This window comes from Apiospora marii, assembly GCF_038362585.1.
Source record: "Apiospora marii strain CBS 49790 chromosome Unknown utg000004l_segment0_segment0, whole genome shotgun sequence".
NCBI lineage: Eukaryota > Fungi > Ascomycota > Sordariomycetes > Amphisphaeriales > Apiosporaceae > Apiospora > Apiospora marii.
The window spans coordinates 2,038,119-2,050,104 of NW_027117375.1; the positions used below are offsets into that span (position 1 = coordinate 2,038,119).

Consider the following 11,986-nt stretch of genomic DNA (forward strand, 5'->3'; position numbering starts at 1 on the left):
ACGACCAACAATATACAAGCCCACGAGATGGGGCCTTGCACGGCAACAAGCAACTATCCAGCAACGGCGCTCTGCTGTTGGTGGTGTTGGAAGGAAGCAAATGACCCTCCCCGTACCCCCACCGACGACTATCGAAGGTTAAAGATGTCTAGCAAGGTGTTTCGGGCGCTACGGCGGCGGAGACGGTGGTCAGTGGTGGCAGGCTGCAGCAGGTATAGGTGGAGCGGGACGAGGAGCAGGAGAAGCAAGAGGGCAGGCAAGCGGATGGGGCGCCCAGCCAAGACCTGCAGATGCAGTACTGTAAGCAGCGGCGTCGCGCGTGACCAGCAGACGGGCCCACCCGCGCCGCAGTGCATGCATGCCAAAGATTGGATGCGAGAAAGAGCAAATCACACTACTGTGACTGTCTGGACAAAAGCCGCAGAGGAGAGAGAGAGAGAGACTAAGCCTAGCTCCTAGGTGACCCGGAGTGGATCAACGCTCTCCTGCCAAGTCAAGTTGCCTTGCTCGCTCTCCCTCGGCTGACCAAGCCCAAAGGAAGCTAGCCCGGAACCCATCCAGAGCTGTCAACTGCGAAATGACGTCGAAGTGCGTCGATTCTGTCTTCTGTGGTTTTCACTATCAATCCCCGGTCTCCTCCCCCATCTGCGCCTGCATTCCCCATCCGACTACTGTATCAGGGGTAGTCAATCGTACTGCCCTAGTCTCCTGCCTTAGCCGCCTCCTCCTACTCCTCGTTCCAAGAAAGCGAGAGAAGAGATACTGTAATCAGACGAGAGAGGGTGACTCGGTGTGTGGGGAAGCAGTCCAGGCGCCAGGCACGCAATGAAAGTGGGACCTGCTAACGGACGGACGACACCGACACCGACACCACATCCCTTTCTTCCAACATATGATACGATTACCGACAGTGTGGTATTGTCCGTCTGCCCCCTTACCGGAGGCACCGTCCGGGGCGCTCCCCTTTTAGTGTCCTCTCCACTCCTCCTCCTCCTCCTCCTCCTTGGAAGTAGAGGAGGAGGGTTCGTACGAACCTGGAACATGCCAAACTCACCAAGGACTGCCCACCTGTCTGTCGATCAGGGACCTCGTTGGCGCCTTGACAGATCGTCGATCTCCTGCTTCCAAGCCCCATCCACCCCCCTCCCTCCAAGTCCTTGAAATTTCTGTTCGGCATCGTAAGAAAATTTTCGGTCATGCCCATGCCAACCACTGCAGTGATTTCTGTTTCGTCGTTGTTGTGTTTGGTCATTACATCCATACCACACGACACAGTGAGCAAACTCGTTCTTCGGTTTCTGGATATCAACTGGTGCTTCTTTCTCATCGGGACCCACCATCGACTTCGTCTGCCATGAAGGCACACAAGCAACCAGAGAGTAATCAGCGCGAAGGCCGAAGCAGAAAAGGCAGGCATCCATGGGGGGTGGAGCGAAGGTATCCTGAATTTCTGTGCTTGATTCGTTACACATCTGGATGCAAGCCTGGTTCGCCCTAGAAATAGCTTCCTTGAAGAACGAAGATAGAACCTTAGGTAATCATTGTCTTTTTCTTGCTAGTGCATGTCGATCATTCTGATGCGAAGCGATGCACCACCGGCGCTATCTACAGTAGATCTCGCGGCCGCCCCGTTGACGTAGATGTATGTATGCAGATCAATGGGAACAGCAACTTTGTTGGGGAGTGGACGGAGCGAAGCAATCGTCGGCTTTCCGAGATGAGACCGTCCAGCCGATAGGGTTTATGCCTGAAAATGACATTAGAACATCTCGCTATCATCATGCCAGAACCATGCATCGCCGGTCACGTGTGAGATTGCATATGATGGAATAGGTTTTGGACTTCAAAATCATCGCTTTGATTTTCGTGTGCCATCCGCCCTGTTGAACAACAGGGCGGACGAGTGGTATCTAGTAAACCAAAAATAGAAATAAAAAAAAGGCATGTCCTCCAAGGATACCGTGCTTGTGGTACCGGCTTCTGGAGGAGTATCGTCAATGTACACAGAATGCTTTTCCCAAGCGCCAACGGCCTCTCTGCTTCCGCATTGCACGCTGCCCTTCTCGCCTTTCTCAGGCAGGAGGCATTCTGTGTCAATGCAAGTGCAGACCCCATGTGCCCGGCCGGCTCAACCCCTCCTAGATTGCTCATTCCCATGTTTCCCATAAACTCGGTCGCAAATGCCATTCAAAAAAAGCAAGTAAAGCAAAAAAGAACTCCAGTGCGCCTTCCGTATGCTTGGCCCCTGGGTATATGGTTGAAAAAACGTAAAATAAAAACCATAACGCCTTGACTCATGATCGCGAGAAACCCCGAGCCGTGAATGCTCTCTTCTCCCGAAGAAGATGGAGAAACTGTCATTATATCTGTCCCCGATCCAGGTACCTTGTGTCACGGCGTGACCGGGTAGGGCTGTCTCGGGACAAGTAGCAACGAAGCTGCCGTCGAGTTGTTACAACGTCGCTCTTAAGACCCGCCTTCTTGGCAAGCTATGGCTGCCAATGCGTCGAGGCCGCTGCTCGTCCTCGGGACGCCCGGGCGACCCATCAAGGGCAGGTTCAGACCCCTCATTTCCCAAGCGGGATTGGGCGAGGGAAACTGCGTGGCGTCTGTCACCATTCCATACTGGTCCACGTCCCACATTTGAGCGTCGGCGCACACCGGCGACCGGCTGCTTTGTGAGGTCGTGGATCGAGAGGAGATGGAGCCGCGCTTGGTTGAGGAGCGGAGGGAGCTTTTGGAGGCAGACTTGGATGAGGTCGAGCATCTCGACTTGTCCTTGAAGTGTGTCTCAAGGTGCTGCTTCATGTTATCGGCACGAGTAAACTTCTTGTGGCAGCCAGGGTAGGTGCAGTGTACTGCCTTCTCGGCAGTGTGGATCTTGGAATGCCGAGAAGCATGGCCCGAGGTAGTAAATGTCTTCTCGCAGCCATGGCTGTCGCGGTACCTGCAGGGGTAGCGCTTTGCAGGCCGATCTTGCACAGCCGAGCCAGCGGAGCTGTCGTCTTCCACGTAGGAATTGGAACGGCTGGTGTCAAGGTAGGCGGGACGCTTGGCGGGAGGCATCTCCCGACGCGAAGTCATCATAGGGACCACGAGATGAGAAGTCGTAGATGGCTGGAGTCATGGGAGAGACAGGGTCATAACTGGTGTTGGAGTCATACGAATTGGATCGCAGCAGCTCTGGGGTAGGGGACAGCGGCGAGGTTTCGCCTATGGACTGGTAGGAGCTGGGAGTGTGGTATAGAGAAGGGCGAGAGTATGACTCGTCATTCAGAAGAGAGACCTTGCGGCCTGTTGCGTCTCTAGCCTGCATTGCGATGGGAGAGAGCCAAAAGTTTTATAGATTAGGAAGAATACACCGAGATACTTGGTGATCCCACGTTATCCCGGCAATAGATAGCTTAGGTACGATGGCGTCGAGAAAGACGATTGACACGACCAATGCTCATATAGCATGCACCGAGAGACGATTAGTGGATGATTGTGACGGCGGCAGCGGCAGCGTTGGCAACAACAATGATGGCGTGGTTCCTGGCGCAGCGGTGGTGATAATTTTAAGGTGGTTGCGTGTTGAGCGAGAGCGACAGATGACAGGCGGATGCACAACGGTGTGTGATTGTGTGGTTGGGTGTTCTGAAAGGCTGTTGAATAGCAGTCCTCACGGTAAAAAATTGGCACGGTTGAGGGGTGGCAGAGAGGATATAGAATAAGATGGTAATAGAGATGTGGTAGGCCGAGGAAGCTGGAGTCGAGTAAACAACGAGATGAACTTGTGAGGTGCAGCAGGAAGAATGTGCGAATGGGTGTGCTTAAAAGGAAACATGGGAAACGCATGAATCCCATCAAGTTTTCGCTTACCTGCCTTTTGGAGCTCCGTGGGCACCGTCCCAAGCGTACCGGCGTACCTCCTCCTACTTTTGCGCTACATACCGACCGTACGCTACTGGGCAGCAGCTGGCTGTGTACTTGCAGCCATGTACCTCAATTACTTACCTGGCCAACTTAAAGCCTGCAACATAGGGCCTCAAGGGCTCCTCCGTCTTGTCTCGCGCCTGCTGCAAAGGGCGGGTCCACCCACTGCTGGGCCCCAGGGACAAGAAACGACGAGAAGGGAAGGGAAGAGGGAGAAAAAATAATAGAAAATAAAGAATAAAGCGTGAACAAGGGTCTGTGTCTGTGAGAGCAGGGGTCATTAGTACGTACAGCAGGTACAGCCGGTACTGTCGATAAGGTACGGGCGTGTACATGGCGGGGCTTGTACTCCGCCATGTACCGATCATGTATCTTGGTCTGGGACCCTCGTCAATGGCGTTTTCGTCGTAGGAAAAAATGTCAGGGACGGGGGACCCTTCAAATCCATTCGCAGCCATGCCGCTATTTTTTTTTTAAGGTTACCTCTCATCAGGGCCATTGGGTGCGCAATCCCACCGGCATGGTTTCGAAAGGAGCGCAAGAGATTCGTGAGGGCGAAAAGATTCGTGTCGTATAATCAAGGAAAACCTGCTTGCTGCGCTTAGTCGGCATCGCCTGCTTGGACAACCAGGTTGGCCGGCACCAGGCTATCCGTACAGGCGCCCAAGAGACAGCTGGCGGTCTGCAATGGGATGCCAATGCCAGCTACATCTACCAGTCTTATCATGCTTACTTACCTACATTGCACACTCGGCATGAAAGGCTTGGGTACCGTCTTATGGCTTGCTGTTCCCTCAACGATATAAGAGCCATGCTTATTAGGTATATAGATATGTAGATAGCTTTGGACCCTCTCCCCTCGAGAGTCTCAGACCCCAATAATGATGTGCATGGTAGGATTGCAATTATCCCCGGCTGGGACTCTTTCATCTGCTACAGATCTCATCTATGACACAAAAACAGATCTGGAAAATCGGGAACCCAGCATTTCCAGGGTCGCACATGTGCTGTATTCTTCAGCCCTTCTTCCTTCTTCAGCCCAGCCCAACCGAGATAGGTAGGACAGGGGCACTCCATCGGTTGGCTCCCAGCACAACCCCTCCAATCTGCCAGCGCTACTGTACACACAGAAGTGCGGTTTCTAGAAGCTTTTCCTCTCTCTTTCTTCTGGTAGCCAAAAGGGGAAGAAAGCACGGTCACATTGACTGATTAGCAACCATGTTTCTGGTCGGCTGGCGACTGGCAAAGCAGGTTATTAGCAGTCGCAGCACCAGAGTAGCGCATACCGGCCGCACATCATTGCCCAATTTCTTCATGGCGTGCAGGAACAAATGTTCCGAGGCCTATCCATTACTCTCGTCCCGAGCACTGATCTGATCGATGCCGGGTTGCCAGCGTACCATAAGTCCTCCCCATGTAGTGCCACCTACCTCTTTCTCCCCGTGAACCCCTACAGTACGTGCCGAGATTCCTTAACACCTTTTAGATCCCGTAACTCAAAATGCTCTGTGTTTGTTAGCAAAAACACCTAGTGCGGTGGCGAGGGTGTTAAGGAATCTCGGCACGTACTGTAAAACAATATCTTCCATTGATTCAGATGATTGCCATGCTGTACCGTCGTACTCACAACGCAATAGGCGCGTTTCCGCCGAGGTCTAACAAGTCACAGCTGGCACCAAGATAACACCGGTATATCCGCCAATTCGAGATGACGTAGGCGTCAGCCAAGGGGACGACCGTGTTCGGTTCTCAAGGCATCACGGGGACCCAGGAACCGCAGGCAATAGGCAACACTTGATCGATACTTGTAGTCGCACCTCTGGCCCCGCCCAGAAGGGTACTGTAGGCCCCGTTGCATTTCGCTCCAGCCCGAAATTTGCGAGGAGTCCCTATTCAGCCAATCATCTTACATGTTACCGTTTCCTCAAATAGTTGTCGGTCAGTGGGTGGCCTAGATGCCGTTTCTAACGAGGTCTTCCGCTATCTCGTCCACCGACCCATATCTTAATGAACGTGAAAGGCATCTCTTGAGCCGGCCAGGTCCGCACGGCGAAGGCCTGGCGCCTGAGCAGATTGACCATATGTACGCACGTTGGGCAAGATTTGGGGGCTCGATGTTCGGAGAAGGGCTGGCTGCCCTGGACAAATCAGAAGCTGCGCCGTTACCGTGTACCGTCGAGGCGGTACGGCAGGAAATGCTGGGACAAAGTCACGACGCGGCGTGGCTTGGCCGGAGAGCAGTAGGTAGTCTAGGAGTCTAGCCCGATGCGTATTGTAGAGGGGAAAGGGATCGATCGGGGTACAGTAGGTCTGCTGGTCTAAGAGACTGCATGGCATTCTTGAAATTCCATCACACTACCCACCACCTGTTGCACCCTTCATCGAGATAGCTCGACAATCGCTGCCCACCGTGGAAGCGTGGCATGGTGGCCTACCCTGATTTGCGGTGCCTCGGGACATGTCAAGAGACCTCATTCGTCCGTAACTATTTCCTTGTTTTTTTCTTCTATATCTGCACATCCTGTGTACCAGTAGATCCTGGACAGTGTTGTTGCCCGGACGAGCTCTAACCAGGACCTCCCGATGAATTGTACATCCGCACTACTCCTTTCCTGGTTGATGACTTAACTTGCTATGGGTGGGTGCGCGGGGGATGCTCTCCCTTTGCTACCCACGTCCTGCCAGTAGTGCATGGCTCCCCGAGCTTGTGCCTGAGCTACACGAGGTGCGGCGTCAATGGCGGTGGACCCCTTCGGTACTGCCTGATACTGTACCGTAGTAGTACGTGGGCCATCGTGGGAACCGCGAGGCACCCAGCTCGGATATGACGTCATAATCCTATCCTGCCATCTTGGGCGGATCTCGTGGGCGGTTGTGAAAAGACTGGCAGCTGGTGGGCTGGACCACTGCCAGGACTTTAATGAAGACCCTGCGTCTGCGTCGCGAGGAGAAGAGGGGTGGGAACGGCAAAGACACTGAAAAAGGGGAGGGGGGAGGGGCCCAGGTCGCGGGTGCTGCGGCGGTTTCGGTCAGCATCTAGAACGGCGATCGAGAAGTGCGCCCTACATCGACATTTTCAACGTCGACCCGGCCCCCCGCGCAGGGTTCTACTGCAGACAACGGCTAGACTTCCTTGGCGCTGTGGCACCTTTTCCCGGCCTTGTGGCGCACTGAGCAGCGACGGCGCTGGGCTCTGGTGGAAAGTACAGAAAAAGCGTGAGGGTACGAAACACGCACGGGCCATGTACCTGACAAGACAAGGATGAGGGGGTACAGGCAGGGGCCCCCTCGGCTTGGCGGGCGGTCGTCGAGCCCAGAGTACCAATAAAATAAAGTAGTGGGTGAACCCTGAAATGGATCGGGCTGATCGCATCGTCGATTGTGAATGAATCGACGATTCTACAGCACCTCACCACCAAGCAGAAATTGCTAGTTGTCACGGTTGTTAGGGATGAAATGAGCAAAAACCTGTTCTTGCTCGCCCGTGGCGGAGCTTTTTCACCCAGTACTGGCCCGACTCTCCTTATTTTCTAATGATCGTCATCACTCGCTCGCCTACTCCGATAATGGCTTTATTATCATGTACTCGAGGCGATCCGGCGCATGATCGTTGCGATGGGGGAGCTGGCGGTGGTGATATCCCTTGATGAGCCATTCACTCTCGCATCGCGTTGGGCAGCCGCATCGCCGTTCGATTCTTCTCAGCCCCATCTGCCAGCGTGCCACACTGGTGGTGTACGAAAGCGAGCGTACCCGTAGTACCGAAGATGAAAATGAACAGGACCCTGAAGTCTGCCGAGTTTGAACCCTTCGAGCAGATCAATCAATCAATCAATTGATGTGCAAGTGCTGCCCACCCCACTTCTAGGGCCCTTAGCAGCGTGGCAGGTACGTACACGATGTGTGAAAGGTATCCTGGCTCGTCGGATAAAGCCAATCACATACCACCATGGCGCGAAATCCCCGAGCTCCTTCCATTCTTTAGTCAAGATACATATTTTATTTACAGACGCCAAAATGGAAACCAGAATACCCTTGCAGCTGGGGAATGGTCTCGTAATGTACAGAGAGTTTATTCATGGTCGATGGGGCTGGGGGCCACCACGAGGAGCAACCCGACCTCAAGGGCTTTCTGGGTGGGGTCAAGTCGAAAACAGCAGTACACCGGCTGTAGGAGGTACTCCGACGGCCACTGCAAAGAGTACCTGGTCTATGAGCTTTAGGTGGGGCGTAGCTTACCTATCTACATAGGGATGTATCGTTTCGGCGCCCTTGTCCCACCCGTCTACGACTCGGGACCACTTCCCGGTGCGTCTGCCTCCCTAAAAACTCACGAGAGAAGACGATACTAGCCCTGACGGAGCCAAAGTGTAATTGATTGCCGTCCTATCACCACCACAGCTGAGGCTGTTAGAAGGCGGTCACGATAAGATCATAGACCGTCACATATGTCGTAGGCTACAGGCGAGTACAGTAACAGGGAAATTGACTTCGTTGGACCTCAGCCCCTTTGCCTCTAGCAAACTCAATCCCTTGGGCAGTCGGGTTCGATTGCTGCTTCTTTCGCTGGAAGCGTCGCTGCTGCTGCGGCTGCGGCTGCGGCTGTTGTTGTTGTTGTTGTTGATGTTGTCGTGGTGAGGACAATTGATCAAAAGCTCCATTACGGAGATGAGAGCGTCGTTATTTGGTCTTTGGCCTGACAATGGCAGCATGGACGACGCCGGCGACTCCAGGCAACTAATTATAGGCCCGCCGACAGCACACGATCACGTCCCCTCTGATCGAACCGACTGACGTCATCGAAGCAACTCTGGGCCTTGTTGCGGTATGCGCTGTGCTGTTACCATCACGATCTGACGATTCACCAAGGGCTCTGCACTGACCAGAAGACCGACAGAGCGGCCCAGGCTTTCGGTTCAAACGGAGCAGTGGACGGAACAGGTGCTGTTTGAGCTGTTAGGTTGCAGTATTCCCACCCCAAATTTATTCCTGGGCGGAGCTGTTGCCGAACTGCGTACAAAAATTGACACAAGGAGTACGCGGCCCTAATCCATTACCCCACAAACTAACAGCTTTTCTGGCCAGCATCGAGATCTACCTGCCTAACCTTGGTACTTGGAACCTGTCTCGAGGCTTGGGGTCTTGGGCTTGGGCTCAGGTACGCAGGATCAAGTACCTTTGCTCCCTTGGGATCAATCTGTTGCTGACTACGCATCTGAGTGCACCTCCGTCTTTAGCGGCCAGCACTTGCCTGCTGCTACAGTATGCCTTGTTACCCAGTCGGCCGAGTCCCTGATTTGCTGGTAGTCTTTGCATTGTTGCTATCGTGCCGCTTGGGATGGATGAAAACCTCCTCCTTTCTGCTACTCAGTCAAATCTCCCCAAACGAACGCGAAAACCCATCACCCTCCACAGTTTTGCGGCCGAGCTTGAGGCGAAAACCCCCTTGTTTCCGTGCATGCAATTTCGACCAAATGCAATACTAGCAAAAGCAAATGACAGCGTGCCTAGCTGGGTTCTATTCTTCCTCTCTCCCGTTCTCTCCTTCTCCTCCCAGAACCATTACCCTGGATTAAAATAGGAGACAATCATAATGCTCCCGCTCTTATGCCTACTGCAGCTATCGGGGGCAGGATGGTCGATGAGGTCGACTCCCTCGCTACGGATACATTCTTGAGGCTCGCCAGAATCGTTCGTTATTAGCCAATTAGGACTGCTTACAGTAGCGACGCTCGCAGGCCTAGCCCGGAACTGCTCCGAACAGACCTTAAAAAGCCCGTCCAAACTCAATTGTCCCCGGTGCAGACTTGTCCAAATGGTCTGCAAAAGTCGGGTAGCAAACGGGGCAGTTGGCTAGGTTTGTATTACGCCCAGCTACTCTTCTTACTACTACGACATAGTCAAGGGCGCCAATCAGGTTCGCGATGTCGTTCTTATCTCATGACCAATCTATCCATGGAGAATGGCCAACTTACCCGAGAACGAGGGGTTTCTTGGTCCTCGAGGGCCAAAAGGCATGATGGCTATTCGGCCCCCTCACCATCATTCGTCCTAGCGGGTGGTAAGTTAGAGTCTGCGACTCCCGGTGCAGGCAATTACTGTACTTAGTCGACATAAGACAAGTTCTTTTTCTTTGGGCGCTGCTAGCACGGAGTACCGTACTCCAAGTATGCCTCGAGTACCTGTCTTCCACCCGAGGCTCTACCCCTCCACTGCGTTTACCGGGACTCCTCCTCCCATGAGCCTGAAGAATATGGTTTCCCCAGCTGCGGATGCGGATACCCCGCGCACGGAGAGTTCAAAGCAGCAACACAGCTCCACGTCAAACCGAGTCGGGGACTCGGGGGCGATGACAGACGCTTGATACGTGCGAGGATTTCTCCATGGGACCATGGTGCATGGGGCGATAAGGAGGGGGGAAATCGTTCGACACGATTGCCTGTCAGTCCGATTGATGTGTGTGTGGTTGGCTGTTGTTCCGTTTGTTGTGTGTCGGTCGGGTTGCAATGATGCATGTGCATGCCCGCTAGTGCGGTTTGTAGCACCACCCCGGCAGATGGGATTCTCAGCACTTCGCCATGTTCTCAGCATGTCCCTTTCCGAGCAATTACCATCACGTCGAAGTGACACGAGACGCGCCAAACTGGACGGCCCTCGACAATACCGTATGATGGTTGCACAAGGCTCGTCCGTTAACGTTCGTCCATCAGCCATTCCGACTGCCGGATCGCCGGAGTATCCTTGGCCTAACTCGGCTCGTATGCCTGCAGAGATAGCCGACCTGCCACCGCACGTTGCACTTTTATGTGGCGTTGTATCTCGGTCTATTTGCGCTTCTAGGCCTTAAGCCCTGCATTTCGCTCGAACAACATGCAGTTTGCGGCTGAGGGTCCGGACCATCCGCGGTTTTCCCTCATAGTGAAGTATTTACAGGTAAGATTAGCAGTTCTACTACTACGTGCTCGACCTAGAAGACCCTTATTTTTCTTCCCGGGGTCCCCCGGTGCGGGAGCCAATCAACAGCCGAAGCCATGCAGGGAGCCCAGGCTGTATGTGACATTGCTGTGGATATCGTCAAGTTCGAGGCCAGAGACAAGGCAGTTCGTGTCGGGTCAAGGGTCATCATTCCTACGTTCAGCAACGAATGTGAGAAAAGAAGGAGAAAAAAAAACAAAAACCAAAAAAAAAACGAAAAGGATACAAATCACTCTCCCCAAGCAATACCTACCTACTAAGTACGACATCCGAATCCCATGTTTTACTCACACGTTGCGACGGGCACTTCAGAAGATATTTGACGCAAAGTATAGGCATATATGGGGTGTGTACCTGCATAATTCCCTCTATTGTCTCATTCTGACATGAGGGTTTGGCCTGAATGAGTAACAATACCGTCTTTCTTTCCAAAGGATGATGCAAAGCACGGAAAAGGTTGGGCAATCTTCCCAAATACGAAACCTTTAAGAGTATTGGCTGCCCTCTCTCGTGTTTAGCAGGAGGTAGATGCGGCAAGATAGATGAAGATCATCACTATCAAACAAAACAGTCACACGTCCTCCCACACACACACACACGTTACCTTTTCAGTTCTGCAGGTCCTTTGCATCAAGCCACGCATTCACACAGACATGCATAAATTGTACTTGGCTTCAGGTCTTATTGCTGGAGGCCCTCTGGATTTAGGGGAAGAAACCCTTTCTGACCTTCAGCGTAGTGGGGATGTTCTACACAAGTCGATCGGACTCCCACCCTTTTTCCTCCCATCACCATCAGTGCACTGTCTATCTCAACAGAAAGTCGCCTCGACGCCGGTGGGTACCACCTGCACGTCGAGATTCCTCATCTTCATGGTGGAGGCATTAATTAATATAACGATTGATGTAATTGTGGTTGCCAACCTGGGGATAGTTGTCGGTCTACTCTGCCTCCGTATTGCCATCGTACACACATACTGAAGAAACTATTCACCTCGCCTTGCAGCTAATAAAAGGTTCGTGGCACGTTTGGTAAGTAATAAGATTACCAGCGCCGACACCCGACCTGCAAGGTGCGGCGTTGCGGGTGCGGCCCA

General features: G+C 53.2%; 1 protein-coding gene across 1 annotated transcript; it reads right to left on the reverse strand.

The window, feature by feature from the left end:
- Positions 1 to 2,466: 2,466 nt before the first annotated feature.
- Positions 2,467 to 3,316, reverse strand: PG985_006589 (zinc finger domain-containing protein; the record flags this gene model as incomplete). Its single annotated transcript, XM_066826358.1, has 3 exons — positions 2,467 to 3,117; positions 3,165 to 3,230; positions 3,287 to 3,316. 3 exons carry the CDS (start codon positions 3,314 to 3,316, stop codon positions 2,467 to 2,469), a joined length of 747 nt encoding a protein of 248 aa, XP_066685965.1.
- Positions 3,317 to 11,986: the final 8,670 nt, after the last annotated feature.